The sequence below is a fragment of the Callionymus lyra genome, chromosome 7 (assembly GCF_982586985.1).
Source record: "Callionymus lyra chromosome 7, fCalLyr1.hap1.1, whole genome shotgun sequence".
In the NCBI taxonomy this organism is placed as follows: domain Eukaryota; kingdom Metazoa; phylum Chordata; class Actinopteri; order Syngnathiformes; family Callionymidae; genus Callionymus; species Callionymus lyra.
The window spans coordinates 3,996,908-4,017,330 of NC_141824.1; the positions used below are offsets into that span (position 1 = coordinate 3,996,908).

The 20,423-nt window shown below is 39.4% G+C and overlaps 1 protein-coding gene across 5 annotated transcripts in view; it reads right to left on the reverse strand.

Annotated features, from left to right (window-relative positions):
* Positions 1-20,423, reverse strand: part of st3gal4 (ST3 beta-galactoside alpha-2,3-sialyltransferase 4) — a 37,817-nt gene that overhangs the window by 7,323 nt on the left and 10,071 nt on the right. For all 5 annotated transcript variants that reach the window (XM_087796039.1, XM_087796038.1, XM_087796037.1 and 2 more), the window contains exons 3-7: positions 18,882-18,963; positions 18,489-18,578; positions 15,531-15,628; positions 13,165-13,228; positions 10,888-10,983 (exon numbers count right to left, since the gene is read on the reverse strand). In XM_087796039.1, coding sequence (XP_087652165.1) covers positions 10,888-10,983; positions 13,165-13,228; positions 15,531-15,628; positions 18,489-18,578; positions 18,882-18,963 — 430 coding nt within the window. The remainder of the gene's footprint in view (positions 1-10,887; positions 10,984-13,164; positions 13,229-15,530; positions 15,629-18,488; positions 18,579-18,881; positions 18,964-20,423) is intronic.

Here is a 20,423-nt window from a genome sequence, read left to right on the forward strand (position 1 = left end):
TACACTTTATCTTCAAGACACATTTGATGATGTTTACACGTGTTTATGACTCACAATCAAATTGTCAATATTTAAAATTGAAAACAGAAAATATGATGATTTCATCTGCGTTTGTTGAAGTGAAAAGTGAGTCAGAATCAGAATCAGAATTCCTTTATTTGTCCCGCGAGGGGAAATTCAGTTTAAACAACGCAATACCTCAAATAAAATAAAAAATAAAAGACACCCAGAAATAGAATAATAAAATGAAAAGAAAGATCTAAATAGAATAGAATAAAAAATCTGCCCTATATTATATACACTATCATATTTACAAAAATAACAAGAAGAAAATAACAAGAAGAAAAGGTGCTGTTAAATATTTATCTTGCTGTGTTGTTATTGTGGAGTCTGATGGCAGCAGGGAGGAAGGACCTGCAGTACCTCTACCTCACACACCTGGGATGGAGCATCCTATCACTGATGGAGCTCCTCAATGCCCTCAGTGTGTGCTGGAGAGGGTGAGATAAGTTCTTCCTCATGGAGGCCAGCTTTCTCTTTATCCTCCTCCCAGACACTTTGTCAGTTGTTTACACGTGTTTATGACTCACAATCAAGAAGAACTTGAATAAATAATAGAAATTGAAAACAAAAACAGATGAAATAATCATAGTTTCTGTTAAAGTAAAAAGTAAGTCATTTTTTGATTAATGTTAATAGTTAAACACTTGTCTTTAGATTTAGATAAAACTTTATTGATACAGCCTAGAATAGCCTTTAATGTTAAACCCCTGGATTAAATAAATGTTTGCATTTTCTATTATTATTATTGTTATTATTATTATTATTATATCTTGTTTTACTTAATTCCGATTGAATGAATTATTATATAAAGCAAAAAGTAATATAATTCAAAATGATGATGGAGGGTTTTAACGTCATATTTAAAGTTTAAAGTAACTAATAATAAACAATAAATAAGTACAGAAATCAAACCGTTACCAGTAATAAATATTTCAATGCAAACATTTTTCTTTGAACAACAAATATTTACTTTGTACAATTTTACATTAATTAAAAAATAAATAATTGATTAAAACGAGGATAAATTAAACAAGTTGCATTGTTGTTGTTCTATGTGTTCTATAAATAAGAAATTAAAAAATTCTTATTTATATTTATCGATTAAACTTCCAATATTGAGGGAATTTGAGTTTTAACAGTAGTTGAACAAACAAAAATAATACATACATAGAGTAAAAAACATAAAATAATAATACAATAAATTCAATAATAATAATGAAAAATAAAAACGATAAGAAATAATAATTATAATGGATTACAAATGCGTTTTTGTCAAAAAATATTTATTAAATATTAAATAAATGTTTGCAATTTTTATTTTTATTATTATTATTATATCTTGTTTTACTAGATTTCGATTGAATGATTACTATATAAAAGGAATTATATAACAACGTCAGACTGTTACCGGTAAACATATTTCAATGCAAACATTTATTTTGTTCACAAAAATCCAGTAACATTTGTTAATATAACAGGAAAAAAAACTATTAAATATGTTAAATATATAATCACTTCTTTCAGGAAAATTACAAAAACAAAGGACAAAAGTTCTAGCACTATATACTTAGACCATCAAATAAATAAAAATCTTTAAATTAACTGATAACAACGTCGGAATTTATATCTTATATTTTCTTTTTACTTTGAACACAATTTTACATTAATTAGCAAAATAAATGTCACTTCCTAAAACAAGGATTAATTGTTACTTAACTATTTGATTAAGAAACATGGATTCACTTCCAAATGAAACAAATTGAAATTAAAAAAAACATTGTATAAATTGATCGATTATTATTCAAATATTTAGGTGAATTTGAGTTTTCACCGTAGTTGAAAAAAAAAATAAAACGTACAAAACTTAAGACAAACAGTACAAAAATTAAAAATAAATAATACAAATAAATTCAATAATAATAATACAAAATTAAGACTCTAATTAATGATAATTATAATGGAATAAAAATATTTTTTTGTCAAAAATATTTATTAAATATTAAATACTGGATTAATAAATACATGACAATTTTACTATTTATTTATTATTATTATTATTTTTATTATTATTATATCTTGTTCTACTAGATTTCGTTTGAAATAATTATCTTTAAATGAACCAATAACGACGTCGGAATTTCTCTATTTTCCTAATATTTTCTTTTTACTTTGAACATAATTTTACATTAAATAGCGAAAAAAAATACGTCATTTCCTAAAACGAGGATTAATTGTTAAAAATGTAAAATAAATCAAAAAATAAGTGAAATAATAATAATATTAAAATATTAAATATAAAAATATTTAAAAATATGTTTATTCCTCTCCTGAAGCTCCGAAAAATTCAATATTTTAAAGTTTGTTTTGCTGCAAGAATATCCGGATCAGTGATGTCATAATAACTGATGCGATCTGGCTGAGGAATGACTCATGGGAAGTGAAGTGCGAGGAGGCGGAGCTTCAGCAAGAATGCATTGAGCTCCGGCCAAAAACACCGACTTGTTATAAATCAGCTTCGAAAAACTTCAGCGAGTTTAGTTCCAGCGACGGGAGAGAGATTTGTTTTCACCAGAGAAGGTTTTCGTTCTTAAAGTTTAAATGAAGCTTCTGATGATAAAAGATTATTTTAAATCATCACCGAAAACATTAACACTTCCTTAAAGATGTCGTTTAGATTCTTCCGATGAAAACGAATCTTCGTGAATATATTACCGTAAATATTTTGTTGCTTAAAAATGAATAAACTTTTAACATTTAACAAATATTGTCGCATGTTTTTCTCAATTTAAAGCAGTTTTTTTCAAAGACATCAGGAACAAATAAGCTGACAAAATTAATCCAAATTAAAAACGGATTAAATGAATCAAACGACAATTACATTCATAATGTTTTGGTAAAAAAAATATAAAAACATAAAGTTTAACTAATAATAAATTACAGAAATAAAAAGTACAGAAATAAAACTGTTACCGGTAAAAAATATTTCAATGCAAACATTTATTTTGTTCACAAAAATACAGAAAAAATAAAAATAAAACAGGAAAAATATATATATATATAAAATATAATGTTTAATATGCTGACATTTTTATTGAATTGTATTTGATAAAATGTTTTACTTGTAATATAAAATCACTTCTTTCAGAAAAAAACAAAAACAAAATATACTATATACTTTGAGACTAGAAATGAATAATATAAATAAATAAAAAAGTTTGTTTCTCAATGACCTCTGACCCCTTGAGGGCCACATACAGTGAAAAGCCTAAATATAAAGTTAAATAACTCGTATAAACTAAAGTTTAATATGATGAAATTATTATTTAATTGTAATTTATATCACTTTTATTTATTTTAAGCCAATATTAAAATCGCAATTATTCCAAATATTATAATTTTTTTAATAACAAAAACTGAGGTTAAATGTCCTAAAACAAAAACTATATATTTAGAGACTAGTAATAAATAATAGAAATGATTAAAATAGGTCGTTCCTCAATGACCTTTGACCTCCTGAGGGCACATAAATACAGTGAAGAGCCTAAATATAACAGGAAACGGTAAATAACTCGTATAATCTAAAGTTTAATATGATGAAATTATTGTATTGCGACCACGAGTGTGTAAAGATGGCGTCTCACTGTATGACCACGAGTGTGTAAAATGGCGTCTCACTGTATGACCACGAGTGTGTAAAATGGCGTCTCACCGTATGACCACGAGTGTGTAAAGATGGCGTCTCACCGTATGACCACGAGTGTGTAAAGATGGCGTCTCACCGTATGACCACGAGTGTGTAAAGATGGCGTCTCACTGTATGACCACGAGTGTGTAAAATGGCGTCTCACCGTATGACCACGAGTGTGTAAAGATGGCGTCTCACCGTATGACCACGAGTGTGTAAAATGGCGTCTCACCGTATGACCACGAGTGTGTAAAGATGGCGTCTCACCGTATGACCACGAGTGTGTAAAGATGGCGTCTCACCGTATGACCACGAGTGTGTAAAATGGCGTCTCATCGTATGACCACGAGTGTGTAAAGATGGCGTCTCACTGTATGACCACGAGTGTGTAAAATGGCGTCTCACCGTATGACCACGAGTGAGTAAAATGGCGTCTCACCGTATGACCACGAGTGTGTAAAGATGGCGTCTCACTGTATGACCACGAGTGTGTAAAATGGCGTCTCACCGTATGACCACGAGTGTGTAAAGATGGCGTCTCACTGTATGACCACGAGTGTGTAAAATGGCGTCTCACCGTATGACCACGAGTGTGTAAAATGGCGTCTCACTGTATGACCACGAGTGTGTAAAATGGCGTCTCACCGTATGACCACGAGTGTGTAAAGATGGCGTCTCACTGTATGACCACGAGTGTGTAAAATGGCGTCTCACCGTATGACCACGAGTGTGTAAAGATGGCGTCTCACCGTATGACCACGAGTGTGTAAAGATGGCGTCTCACCGTATGACCACGAGTGTGTTTAAAGATGCCGTCTCACTGTATGACCACGAGTGTGTAAAATGGCGTCTCACTGTATGACCACGAGTGTGTAAAATGGCGTCTCACTGTATGACCACGAGTGTGTAAAATGGCGTCTCACTGTATGACCACGAGTGTGTAAAATGGCGTCTCACCGTATGACCACGAGTGTGTAAAATGGCGTCTCACCGTATGACCACGAGTGTGTAAAGATGGCGTCTCACCGTATGACCACGAGTGTGTAAAATGGCGTCTCATCGTATGACCACGAGTGTGTAAAGATGGCGTCTCACTGTATGACCACGAGTGTGTAAAATGGCGTCTCACCGTATGACCACGAGTGAGTAAAATGGCGTCTCACCGTATGACCACAAGTGTGTAAAGATGGCGTCTCACCGTATGACCACGAGTGTGTAAAATGGCGTCTCACCGTATGACCACGAGTGTGTAAAGTGGCGTCTCACCGTATGACCACGAGTGTGTAAAATGGCGTCTCACCGTATGACCACGAGTGTGTGTAAAGATGGCGTCTCACCGTATGACCACAAGTGTGTAAAATGGCGTCTCACCGTATGACCACGAGTGTGTAAAATGGCGTCTCACCGTATGACCACGAGTGTGTTTAAAGATGGCGTCTCACGTATGACCACGAGTGTGTAAAATGGCGTCTCACCGTATGACCACGAGTGTGTAAAATGGCGTCTCACCGTATGACCACGAGTGTGTAAAGATGGCGTCTCACCGTATGAACACGAGTGTGTAAAATGGCGTCTCACCGTATGAACACGAGTGTGTAAAATGGCGTCTCACCGTATGACCACGAGTGTGTAAAGATGGCGTCTCACCGTATGACCACGAGTGTGTAAAGATGGCATCTCACCGTATGACCACGAGTGTGTAAAATGGCGTCTCACCGTATGACCACGAGTGTGTAAAATGGCGTCTCACCGTATGACCACGAGTGTGTAAAATGGCGTCTCACCGTATGACCACGAGTGTGTAAAATGGCGTCTCACCGTATGACCACGAGTGTGTTTAAAGATGCCGTCTCACTGTATGACCACGAGTGTGTAAAATGGCGTCTCACCGTATGACCACGAGTGTGTAAAGATGGCGTCTCACCGTATGAACACGAGTGTGTAAAATGGCATCTCACCGTATGAACACGAGTGTGTAAAATGGCGTCTCACCGTATGACCACGAGTGTGTAAAGATGGCGTCTCACCGTATGACCACGAGTGTGTAAAGATGGCGTCTCACCGTATGACCACGAGTGTGTAAAATGGCGTCTCACCGTATGACCACGAGTGTGTAAAATGGCGTCTCACCGTATGACCACGAGTGTGTAAAATGGCGTCTCACCGTATGACCACGAGTGTGTTTAAAGATGGGGTCTCACCGTATGACCACGAGTGTGTAAAGATGGCGTCTCACCGTATGAACACGAGTGTAAAATGGCGTCTCACCATATGACCACGAGTGTGTAAAATGGCGTCTCACCGTATGACCACGAGTGTGTTTAAAGATGGCGTCTCACCGTATGACCACGAGTGTGTAAAGATGGCGTCTCACTGTATGACCACGAGTGTGTAAAATGGCGTCTCACCGTATGACCACGAGTGAGTAAAATGGCGTCTCACCGTATGACCACGAGTGTGTAAAGATGGCGTCTCACTGTATGACCACGAGTGTGTAAAATGGCGTCTCACCGTATGACCACGAGTGTGTAAAGATGGCGTCTCACTGTATGACCACGAGTGTGTAAAATGGCGTCTCACCGTATGACCACGAGTGTGTAAAATGGCGTCTCACTGTATGACCACGAGTGTGTAAAATGGCGTCTCACCGTATGACCACGAGTGTGTAAAGATGGCGTCTCACTGTATGACCACGAGTGTGTAAAATGGCGTCTCACCGTATGACCACGAGTGTGTAAAGATGGCGTCTCACCGTATGACCACGAGTGTGTAAAGATGGCGTCTCACCGTATGACCACGAGTGTGTTTAAAGATGCCGTCTCACTGTATGACCACGAGTGTGTAAAATGGCGTCTCACTGTATGACCACGAGTGTGTAAAATGGCGTCTCACTGTATGACCACGAGTGTGTAAAATGGCGTCTCACTGTATGACCACGAGTGTGTAAAATGGCGTCTCACCGTATGACCACGAGTGTGTAAAATGGCGTCTCACCGTATGACCACGAGTGTGTAAAGATGGCGTCTCACCGTATGACCACGAGTGTGTAAAATGGCGTCTCATCGTATGACCACGAGTGTGTAAAGATGGCGTCTCACTGTATGACCACGAGTGTGTAAAATGGCGTCTCACCGTATGACCACGAGTGAGTAAAATGGCGTCTCACCGTATGACCACAAGTGTGTAAAGATGGCGTCTCACCGTATGACCACGAGTGTGTAAAATGGCGTCTCACCGTATGACCACGAGTGTGTAAAGTGGCGTCTCACCGTATGACCACGAGTGTGTAAAATGGCGTCTCACCGTATGACCACGAGTGTGTGTAAAGATGGCGTCTCACCGTATGACCACAAGTGTGTAAAATGGCGTCTCACCGTATGACCACGAGTGTGTAAAATGGCGTCTCACCGTATGACCACGAGTGTGTTTAAAGATGGCGTCTCACCGTATGACCACGAGTGTGTAAAATGGCGTCTCACCGTATGACCACGAGTGTGTAAAATGGCGTCTCACCGTATGACCACGAGTGTGTAAAGATGGCGTCTCACCGTATGAACACGAGTGTGTAAAATGGCGTCTCACCGTATGAACACGAGTGTGTAAAATGGCGTCTCACCGTATGACCACGAGTGTGTAAAGATGGCGTCTCACCGTATGACCACGAGTGTGTAAAGATGGCATCTCACCGTATGACCACGAGTGTGTAAAATGGCGTCTCACCGTATGACCACGAGTGTGTAAAATGGCGTCTCACCGTATGACCACGAGTGTGTAAAATGGCGTCTCACCGTATGACCACGAGTGTGTAAAATGGCGTCTCACCGTATGACCACGAGTGTGTTTAAAGATGCCGTCTCACTGTATGACCACGAGTGTGTAAAATGGCGTCTCACCGTATGACCACGAGTGTGTAAAGATGGCGTCTCACCGTATGAACACGAGTGTGTAAAATGGCATCTCACCGTATGAACACGAGTGTGTAAAATGGCGTCTCACCGTATGACCACGAGTGTGTAAAGATGGCGTCTCACCGTATGACCACGAGTGTGTAAAGATGGCGTCTCACCGTATGACCACGAGTGTGTAAAATGGCGTCTCACCGTATGACCACGAGTGTGTAAAATGGCGTCTCACCGTATGACCACGAGTGTGTAAAATGGCGTCTCACCGTATGACCACGAGTGTGTTTAAAGATGGGGTCTCACCGTATGACCACGAGTGTGTAAAGATGGCGTCTCACCGTATGAACACGAGTGTGTAAAATGGCGTCTCACCATATGACCACGAGTGTGTAAAATGGCGTCTCACCGTATGACCACGAGTGTGTTTAAAGATGGCGTCTCACCGTATGACCACGAGTGTGTTTAAAGATGCCGTCTCACTGTATGACCACGAGTGTGTAAAATGGCGTCTCACTGTATGACCACGAGTGTGTAAAATGGCGTCTCACTGTATGACCACGAGTGTGTAAAATGGCATCTCACTGTATGACCACGAGTGTGTAAAATGGCGTCTCACCGTATGACCACGAGTGTGTAAAATGGCGTCTCACCGTATGACCACGAGTGTGTAAAGATGGCGTCTCACCGTATGACCACGAGTGTGTAAAATGGCGTCTCATCGTATGACCACGAGTGTGTAAAGATGGCGTCTCACTGTATGACCACGAGTGTGTAAAATGGCGTCTCACCGTATGACCACGAGTGAGTAAAATGGCGTCTCACCGTATGACCACGAGTGTGTAAAGATGGCGTCTCACTGTATGACCACGAGTGTGTAAAGATGGCGTCTCACTGTATGACCACGAGTGTGTAAAATGGCGTCTCACCGTATGACCACGAGTGTGTAAAGATGGCGTCTCACCGTATGACCACGAGTGTGTAAAATGGCGTCTCACCGTATGACCACGAGTGTGTAAAGATGGCGTCTCACCGTATGACCACGAGTGTGTAAAGATGGCGTCTCACTGTATGACCACGAGTGTGTAAAATGGCGTCTCACCGTATGACCACGAGTGTGTAAAGATGGCGTCTCACTGTATGACCACGAGTGTGTAAAATGGCGTCTCACTGTATGACCACGAGTGTGTAAAATGGCGTCTCACCGTATGACCACGAGTGTGTAAAGATGGCGTCTCACTGTATGACCACGAGTGTGTAAAATGGCGTCTCACCGTATGACCACGAGTGTGTAAAGATGGCGTCTCACCGTATGACCACGAGTGTGTAAAGATGGCGTCTCACCGTATGACCACGAGTGTGTTTAAAGATGCCGTCTCACTGTATGACCACGAGTGTGTAAAATGGCGTCTCACTGTATGACCACGAGTGTGTAAAATGGCGTCTCACTGTATGACCACGAGTGTGTAAAATGGCGTCTCACTGTATGACCACGAGTGTGTAAAATGGCGTCTCACCGTATGACCACGAGTGTGTAAAATGGCGTCTCACCGTATGACCACGAGTGTGTAAAGATGGCGTCTCACCGTATGACCACGAGTGTGTAAAATGGCGTCTCATCGTATGACCACGAGTGTGTAAAGATGGCGTCTCACTGTATGACCACGAGTGTGTAAAATGGCGTCTCACCGTATGACCACGAGTGAGTAAAATGGCGTCTCACCGTATGACCACAAGTGTGTAAAGATGGCGTCTCACCGTATGACCACGAGTGTGTAAAATGGCGTCTCACCGTATGACCACGAGTGTGTAAAGTGGCGTCTCACCGTATGACCACGAGTGTGTAAAATGGCGTCTCACCGTATGACCACGAGTGTGTGTAAAGATGGCGTCTCACCGTATGACCACAAGTGTGTAAAATGGCGTCTCACCGTATGACCACGAGTGTGTAAAATGGCGTCTCACCGTATGACCACGAGTGTGTTTAAAGATGGCGTCTCACCGTATGACCACGAGTGTGTAAAATGGCGTCTCACCGTATGACCACGAGTGTGTAAAGATGGCGTCTCACCGTATGAACACGAGTGTGTAAAATGGCGTCTCACCGTATGAACACGAGTGTGTAAAATGGCGTCTCACCGTATGACCACGAGTGTGTAAAGATGGCGTCTCACCGTATGACCACGAGTGTGTAAAGATGGCGTCTCACCGTATGACCACGAGTGTGTAAAATGGCGTCTCACCGTATGACCACGAGTGTGTAAAATGGCGTCTGACCGTATGACCACGAGTGTGTAAAATGGCGTCTCACCGTATGACCACGAGTGTGTAAAATGGCGTCTCACCGTATGACCACGAGTGTGTTTAAAGATGCCGTCTCACTGTATGACCACGAGTGTGTAAAATGGCGTCTCACCGTATGACCACGAGTGTGTAAAGATGGCGTCTCACCGTATGAACACGAGTGTGTAAAATGGCATCTCACCGTATGAACACGAGTGTGTAAAATGGCGTCTCACCGTATGACCACGAGTGTGTAAAGATGGCGTCTCACCGTATGACCACGAGTGTGTAAAGATGGCGTCTCACCGTATGACCACGAGTGTGTAAAATGGCGTCTCACCGTATGACCACGAGTGTGTAAAATGGCGTCTCACCGTATGACCACGAGTGTGTAAAATGGCGTCTCACCGTATGACCACGAGTGTGTTTAAAGATGGCGTCTCACCGTATGACCACGAGTGTGTAAAGATGGCGTCTCACCGTATGAACACGAGTGTGTAAAATGGCGTCTCACCATATGACCACGAGTGTGTAAAGATGGCGTCTCACCGTATGACCACGAGTGTGTAAAATGGCGTCTCACCGTATGACCAGGAGTGTGTAAAATGGCGTCTCACCGTATGACCAGGAGTGTGTAAAATGGCGTCTCACTGTATGACCAGGAGTGTGTAAAATGGCGTCTCACCGTATGACCAGGAGTGTGTAAAATGGCGTCTCACCGTATGACCAGGAGTGTGTAAAATGGCGTCTCACCGTATGACCAGGAGTGTGTAAAATGGCGTCTCACCGTATGACCACGAGTGTGTAAAATGGCGTCTCACCGTATGACCACGAGTGTGTAAAATGGCGTCTCACCGTATGACCACGAGTGTGTAAAATGGCGTCTCACCGTATGACCACGAGTGTGTAAAATGGCGTCTCACCGTATGACCACGAGTGTGTAAAATGGCGTCTCACCGTATGACCACGTCGTAGCCGTTCAAGGTTCCTCCCAGAGAACTGTTCCTGATGATGAAACCGTTGCCGACGACGACACACGTCCTGCACTCGAGTCTGTGACGACACGTGGAATTAAAATCATGAATCACGATTAAATACAATTATAAACTGTCTTTACATTTAACGTTGAGAATCACAAAACAAAAATAATTTAAAAAAAAAGATAGATATGCAAATATTAAGAGAGATAAGAAGCAAGAAAAAAGTTTTTCTTATACATTTAATTTAATTTAAAGGTAATTTATCTGTTTATCTGTTTAACGTACGTCACGGAAGCATTTTTCATTATTTTAAATTCTAAATATTTACAGCGTTTGTTTATTTTTATGTTGCAATTTAACTTCCGGCCTCTAGATGGCAGCGGTCGTTACGTCCTCCGCAGCTAAAGGAAGAATCAAATACAGCAAGATCCGGGCGACGACTGAGGACGAGAGGATACAGTCAACTCCAGCAGCTTTTAAAGTGGCAATTGATATTGATGAAGTGATATATCGTGACATATTTTTTCAGATTACCGTATTGATATTCAAGAGCACTTTATTGATTTTTTTTTCCTGGGGGATCCCAGCGATGACTGAGGACGAGAGGATACAGTCAACTCCAGCAGCTTTTAAAGTTGCAATTGATATTGATGAAGTGATATATATCGCTAGATATTTTTTTAAGCATACCATGTTGATATTCAAGAGCACTGTATTGACTTTTTTTTCCTGGGAGATCCTGGCGACGACTGAGGACGAGAGGATACAGTGACTCCAGAGTATGATTTTAAATTGAGCTAAATACAGAGTAAAAAACAAGACGAGATCCCGGCGATGACTGAGGACGAGAGGATACAGTGACTCCAGAGTATGATTTTAAATTGAGCTAAATACAGAGTAAAAAACAATACGAGATTCCGGCGATGACTGAGGACGAGAGGATACAGTGACTCCAGAGTATGATTTTAAATTGAGATAAATACAGAGTAAAAAACAAGACGAGATCCCGGTGATGACTGAGGACGAGAGGATACAGTGACTCCATAGTATGATTTTAAATGGAGCTAAATACAGAGTAAAAAACAAGACGAGATCCCGGCGATGACTGAGGACGAGAGGATACAGTGACTCCAGAGTATGATTTTAAATTGAGCTAAATACAGAGTAAAAAACAAGACGAGATCCCGGCGATGACTGAGGACGAGAGGATACAGTGACTCCAGAGTATGATTTTAAATTGAGCTAAATACAGAGTAAAAAACAATACGAGATTCCGGCGATGACTGAGGACGAGAGGATACAGTGACTCCAGAGTATGATTTTAAATTGAGATAAATACAGAGTAAAAAACAAGACGAGATCCCGGTGATGACTGAGGACGAGAGGATACAGTGACTCCAGAGTATGATTTTAAATGGAGCTAAATACAGAGTAAAAAACAAGACGAGATCGCGGCGACGACTGAGGACGAGAGGATACAGTGCCTCCAGAGTATGATTTTAAATTGAGATAAATACACAGTAAAAAACAAGACGAGATCCCGGCGACGACTGTGGACGAGAGGATACAGTGCCTCCAGAGTATGATTTTAAATGGAGCTAAATACAGAGTAAAAAACAAGACGAGATCCCGGCGATGACTGAGGACGAGAGGATACAGTGACTCCAGAGTATGATTTTAAATTGAGCTAAATACAGAGTAAAAAACAAGACGAGATCCCGGCGATGACTGAGGACGAGAGGATACAGTGACTCCAGAGTATGATTTTAAATTGAGCTAAATACAGAGTAAAAAACAATACGAGATTCCGGCGATGACTGAGGACGAGAGGATACAGTGCCTCCAGAGTATGATTTTAAATGGAGCTAAATACACAGTAAAAAACAAGACGAGATCCTGGCGACGACTGTGGACGAGAGGATACAGTGCCTCCAGAGTATGATTTTAAATTGAGCTAAATACAGAGCAAAAAACAAAACTATGAAGAAGTAAATCCATTAAATAAAAACCGTTTGTTCTTGTGACATAAACTGTTCAGATGAGCTGACACTTGGTCATCGGGTTGATTGACAGCTCCGTGATCATGACCTTCTGTCGTTTCCATTCCTTCTGAGCTCTCGACATACCAGGCAGCGACACTCAACTCTCGACAAAAGGTCGCTCGCGCTTCTGTGCTGTGGAGCCGCGAACGTTAAAATAACCCGCAGGAGATCAGCTGATCGCAGACGCTCGTCCTGATTGGCTGATCACTTACTTCTCGATGTGAGCTGGAAGCTGGAAGTTCGGAGTCACGGCGAGAACTTTCAGAAGCTGCAGCTCTGAAGGTGAGAACCAAATGTTTTACAAGTTAAAGTTTATCAGGAGAGGAAAGAAAATACACTAAAATGTTGCTTTTTTTTCATGATAATGAATTGATATTAAAATATAATTAAATTACTGAAATGATTTAATTTATTAATACATTTAAAAATAAAAATTACAATAATGTTTTATTTTTGGCTTTTTAAATTATGTAAAATTGTTATGGTTTATAATTCAAAGTGTGTAAACCCATTTTTTTTTTATCCAATAGCTTTTAAAGCTGATGTTTGGAAATAGTATTATTATATTTTTTTAAATTTACAATTAACAGGCAAATATTTACAGGGTTTGTTTATCTTTGTGTTGCAATTTAACTTCCGGCCTCTAGATGGCAGCAGTTATTACATCCTCCCAGCTAAAGGAAGAATCAAATACAGCAAGATCCCGGCGACGACTGAGGACAAGAGGATACAGTCCAGCAGCTTTTAAAGTTGCAATTGATGTTGATGAAGTGATACATCACTAGATATTGTTTCAACATACTGTATTGATATTCAAGAGCACTTTATTGATTTTTTTTTTCCTGGGAGATCCCAGTGATGACTGAGGACGAGAGGATACAGTGAGTCCAGCAGCTTTTAAAGCTGATGTTTGGCATATTTTGGTTTGAAAACAAGTACTGGACAATACTACACATATATTCTTGTTACTACACTATCACAACACCAGAGTCAAGTACTGGACAATACTACACATATATCCTTGTTACTACACTATCACAACACCAGAGTCAAGTACTGGACAATACTACACATATATACTTGTTACTACACTATCACAACAACAGAGTCAAGTACTGGACAATACTACACATATATACTTGTTACTACACTATCACAACAACAGAGTCAAGTACTGGACAATACTACACGTATATCCTTGTTACTACACTATCACAACAACAGAGTCAAGTACTGGACAATACTACACGTATATCCTTGTTACTACACTAACACAACACCAGAGTCAAGTACTGGACAATACTACATGTATATCCTTGTTACTACACTATCACAACACCAGAGTCAAGTACTAGACAATACTATACATATATTGTTCCTACAGTACCACAGTATATCATATTGTATCGTTGTATCGTGACACGTATCGTATCAACAGATTCTTGTAAATACCTCTATTCCTGACAAGTAGAATTCAAACGTTGATCCTGTTTTAGGTTCTTAACATTAAGATTCTTGTACAAATAAGTGAACAGTCATGAACGCCTTTGTCACATTCAAACTAAGAACACGCTGAGAGGTGCAAATATTGGTTTTTTTAGTGTTTAACCGAGGGAAGTACTAGTTTAAATAGTATGATTTTTAGCCGGTTCAGAACTTTTATTTTACCCAGAAATATCAGAGAACTATACAGAACCTGCGCTGCAGCTGCACATATATGTGTAGTATTGTCCAGTACTTGACTCTGGTGTTGTGATAGTGTAGTAACAAGTTTATATGTGTAGTATTGTCCAGTACTTGACTCTGGTGTTGTGATAGTGTAGTAACAAGTTTATATGTGTAGTATTGTCCAGTACTCGACTCTGGTGTTGTGATAGTGTAGTAACAAGTTTATATGTGTAGTATTGTCCAGTACTTGACTCTGGTGTTGTGATAGTGTAGTAACAAGTATATATGTGTAGTATTATTCAGAACTTGACTCTGGTGTTGTGATAGTGTAGTAACAAGTAAATATATGTAGTATTGTCCAGTACTTGACTCTGGTGTTGTGATAGTGTAGTAACAAGTTTATATGTGTAGTATTGTCCAGTACTTGACTCTGGTGTTGTGATAGTGTAGTAACAAGTATATATGTGTAGTATTATTCAGTACTTGACTCTGGTGTTGTGATAGTGTAGTAACAAGTAAATATATGTAGTATTGTCCAGTACTTGACTCTGGTGTTGTAGTATTTACAGACCACATGACTCTTGATGAAGTCATAACTGCTTTCATTTGTTTTCAAACCAAAATATGTCCAAACATCAGCTTTAAAAGCTGCTGGACTCACTGTATCCTCTCGTCCTCAGTCACCATTCTTCCTTTGGCTGTGGTAGACATCACGACTGCTGCCATCAAGTGGCCAGAAGTTTAATTGCAACACAAAAATGACCAAAAGCAGTGAATGCTCGTCAATAAAACACTTGCATTATTTAAGGGTATCAATAGTGTTCTTACAGCTCGGGTCGAGAAAGATTGTGTTTGGATGAAAAGGCACGTGAATCGGAGTCAGAAACAAAGGGATGACGAGTCGACTCACCGCTGCCCTTCACACCGTAAGGCAAAGCCAGCTTCGATCCATGGTCTCGCCAGAAAAAGTCTTCCAGTGTCAAGAAGAGTTTCTTCTGTCGGCTGATCCTGAGAGACAGGTTGGAAAATATGAACGATTGTATTCGTTATAGACCATAATACTTCTACCATAATACTTCTGAAGGAAACAGATGAATCATGGGCAGAATCAGTGACGGCAGAGAAGATTCATCTTTTTTTGTTTTTAGAAATAATCCCTTTGAGGAAAAAAAAACAACTGAATCCAGGTTGAAAGCATGTAGCAGGTGTCGAAGGTTCCATTTGCAAGTCAAGGCACCTGCACTTTTCACGCAAATATTTGCATTTTGCAAAACTTCTCCACCAGGATCTTTGAATTTCCTTTTTCTACGGAGACTCTAGTGTTCATTCGGACACATGCTTCTGGAATCACACTGTGTGTGACTTGTTCACTCACGAGTTGTCGAACTCAATCACAGAGAGAGCGAAAAATGTTTATCAGTCAAGGTCGCGAGCAGAACAAATAGAATGTTTATAAAACTGTCTGAAGCTGAAGTCTGATTGTGAAGTTGTTCTTCTGATTGGAGGCTGGAGATATTTTAATGATCTCCAGTTGGACCAGGGAGGCAGGTGAGGCAGTGCCTCACCTCTCAATGCGCAATCCATAACAAACTGCGTCGATACAACGGACGCTGATCTCTGAATGTCAATATAATGCTCAAAGATACGTTTATTTGCCTTGATTTCCAGTCTGGCTGATGTCTTTAACCATTAATGTTTAAAGTTTGTTGAGTTCTTATTTAGTTTTGCTGAATCGGAAATACGACCGCAGTGAAAAGGCAAAGTTTGAGGCACAAACAAATGAGCCTCATCAAAGTACGTCACATCTCCATTGAGGCGGAGAGACTTTTTTAAACTAAAGGTAATGAGGTTTGACAAAAAAGTAACGGAGGTTTGTGTGACAAAGAACAGATGCATGGACTTTATCTACATATAGAATTAAGACCAGAAACTGTTTTAATCTCAACCGTATAAAACAGAGATTACTAAGGACTAAGAAAAATACAAAAGAATATTTAGAAACTAAATTTTGGCCTTAAATAAAATATTGTTTGTTTTTCTGCTTACATTGACCCATTTATTACTAAATAATTATCTTTTCATGATAATAAACGTTTTTGCGTAAATCTAGCCAATCATGGAAGACCTGGCGCAATATTAACCAATGAGAAGCAACTAAAGGGTCAAACTTAAATCTGGAGAGTTCTCGCTAAACTTTACTGTAAATTCACCAATTAATGATTAATTAAATCATATATTTATTAACATTCATATGTGTGTGAAGAATGCTGTTGAAATATGAACCAGTAGCCAATTGAATAAGTTTCCTTTTTGTGTTTATATACTTGTAAATAACGGAGTCAGTGCCTCACCAACCATGACCCTCACCGCACATGCTCAACAGTAGCCAATCATTTAGTCACAAACTGTCGTCAGCAAGCCTGGTGTCATCCTATTTCTACCGGGGCTCCGACACTCGCTACCCTAAAAAAATAGTCTGGGATCTCTTGACCCGCTTCTGTTTAGAATTCGAAATCAGGTAGAACTTTATTGATTTTTGAAAATTGTTTTTTTCCAATTAGAGACAGCAATACAGCAATTATTCATAAAAATAAAAATAAGAACAAGAACAAGAGGAATAAAGATGAAATAATGAAATAAAGAAATAACAAAGGCATCATGTGGTTCACGCTGGGCGGGGCCTCTTCCCATTGGATGACCCCTGGATGACCCTTCCATACCGCGATCCAATCAGATCGCCTTATTATTCACGTGACCTTTGTTGTCGTGTTGGGCTTAGAAAAAAGCTGCGAGAACGTATTTCCCGGTAAGAAAAGCTTTCAGTGCCTTATGTTGCTCACAGTTCTGTGATATCAAGAACATCTATTCGATCAAGATACTAGTATCGCTAGCGTCGGCGTTCGCGTCGGCCATGTTGATTACGATGTGAAGCCCGGACGATGGGGCGGAGACAGCAGCGACCCATCGGCGCTTCGTCCACAGTTGGGACGAAATCTTCGAATTCCAAACGGAAGCGAGTCAAACAGACCATTTTTTTAGGGTAGCGAGTGTAGAGAGAAACAGGATGACAGGATGTTAATCTTTGTATCCTTTGTCTTTGTTATTTTTCTCTGATCTATGTTTTTTATCTTTAGACTTAGATTGTGTCATCTTGTTCTTTCTCTTTATTTCTCTTTGTTCTTGTTCTTATTTTATTTTGATTATTTTTTATGAAATATTGCTGTATTTGCTGTGGATAATTTGGAAAAAAACAATTTCAATCAATAAAGTTCTACCTAACCTAACCTAACCTGACTGGTCGTCGCCCATCAAACCTGGTTTTGAGGAATCACTAGCTATTATTTTCTTTCCTGCCTGGATCTGCCAACAGTTGTTTCTGAACTAGAAGCAAAATGTCTGGAAACATCTGAAGCCAAAGTTTAAAAAAAAGTGTAAAGAGAGGGGAAATAAAATCATTGAAATTCCCCCATTTTTACAACTATTTTGGGAAAAAAAACATGTTTATTCATCAAATCATTAAGATAAAGAAGAAAAAAGACACGGTAGGGAAGCATTAGTACCGTCTTGTTTGCAGCTAATTTTGGGAAAAAAAAGTGAAACTCTGATTATTGTACCTGATGATAAAAATTCCAGGGTTGAGTCCTTCAAAACTTATTCCAAATTAAAGTTTTTTCAAGATTCTTGTTTTTTCTCGTACAATTAGAAACATCGAGACTGAAAACCTCATATTTTACAGACAGAAACGATGAGGAATAAATGACCTCCTTGGCAGAAGTAATACATCCATGAGTGTGAAAACGTCAGCAAAACATTTTTAAAACGTTGTTAAAACTCATAATCCCTGCAGACAGACAAGCCCTGGACTTACTTGAAGTGAAGTTCTTCCCACTTCCTGTGAGTGATGCGACCGCCGCACGCCGTCTTGCTGCCGTTAAGAGGCTTGACGGTGCTTCCAGAGCTGCAGACAATAACCAGAAGTGACATGAGTAATACTGCGGGGAATCAGAACACAGTGTGCCAGTAAGTCGGCCCAGAAGACCGGGAGAGACGTGGGTCCGTGACCAGAGAGACTTAATTGACCAGAAGTCTGGACTGAAAAGGAAGATTTGCTGCTTGATTTAAGAGACGCGCAGACCTCGAAATGACAGGCCTTCAGCGAACACATGCCATTTAGCTCCTTCTGTCGCAAGTGTTTGGCCTGATGTGCTGAGCAGTTAAAGAAAGAAGACATTACAATCGTGAGAGAAATAAAAGACGTTACCTCTGAATAATGTTGTAGGAGCAGTAGTACGTGAGGAAACTGAAGAAGACGAGGGCGACGGGAAGAACTTTCAGGCACAATACTACAAAGAAAAACACTATTTTATTAAAATACTTGAAAAAGTTACTTTTCCCAATAATACATACCAGGTTTGCACGATATATTGAAAGAATATCGATAATGCGATATTGGCAGGTTCCATTTACATATGGAAAACATGTTTGATAATTTATAATTTTTCATTGTATAAATCAATCATTTCTTAAATACGCACTGTGACCAATCAGTGTCACGTTCTGTAAAGTTGTCAATTTGTACTGTTAGGCTCGGTTGCTATGGCGACACGTCTCAGTATATACACGGAAGTAATACTAACTTATGATCTAGTCAAACACTAGTGATCCAGTCACTCGTCTCTTTCAACCTCCTTTGTTAAAGCAACATATTGTAAGAACTTTTCATCTCGTCTCAGTTGTTTTCTTAGAAGATCGTGAACTTCCAAACAAACCTGTCCGTCTTCACCGTATGCTAACGAGCTAAGTTGTTAGCGTCATTTATAAAGTGTTATGTGTGCGTCTTCACCGTATGCTAACAAGCTAAGTTGTTAGCGTCATTTATAAAGTGTTATGTGTGCGTCTTCACCGTATGCTAACAAGCTAAGTTGTTAGCGTCATTTATAAAGTGTTATGTGTGCATCTTCACCGTATGCTAACGAGCTAAGTTGTTAGCGTCATTTATAAAGTGTTATGTGTGCGTCTTCACCGTATGCTAACGAGCTAAGTTGTTAGCGTCATTTATAAAGTGTTATGTGTGCGTCTTCACCGTATGCTAACGAGCTAAGTTGTTAGCGTCATTTATAAAGTGTTATGTGTGTGTCTTCACCGTATGCTAACGAGCTAAGTTGTTAGCGTCATTTATAAAGTGTTATGTGTGCGTGTACAAGGAGGTGGATTTATTAGTGATTTGGTGATATCACGACACGCCGGCGGCTCCTCTCTGATGTCGCTCAGAATCTGAATATTAATATTTAAATGATATACTTTTATTCATCCAACAATAACACACACATAATTTACAGCAGCCACAAATATGTTTAAAATACAAACACATTATATTAAGACATTGCGTTCACAAAAATGCTGTTGAAAAAGAATCATGAATAAATATAAACTATAAAATCAGATTGTAAGAGCGTTAACAAAAGTTAAAATGATAAATTATTATAATAAATCAACAATAACATTAGTTCATGTACAGAAGTGACGACAGGGAGCATTATATTTTTATTATATTTTATATAATAGAAACGAAATAAGATTTTTCTCATCAAATGTATATTTTTTTCAACTTTTATCAAGATGTCATGGGGTCGGGGTTTAATACCAACCAAAGAGGAAGTAGGTAAAAAGTTCTTGGGATTACACTTTCACTTCAGGAAATTGTACGTATGCATTTCATTATTTATTAAAATACACATTTCTGTGTGTATTCACTTCCCATTGAACATTTAAAGGAGTATATTTGTATCAAATTCAACTTATT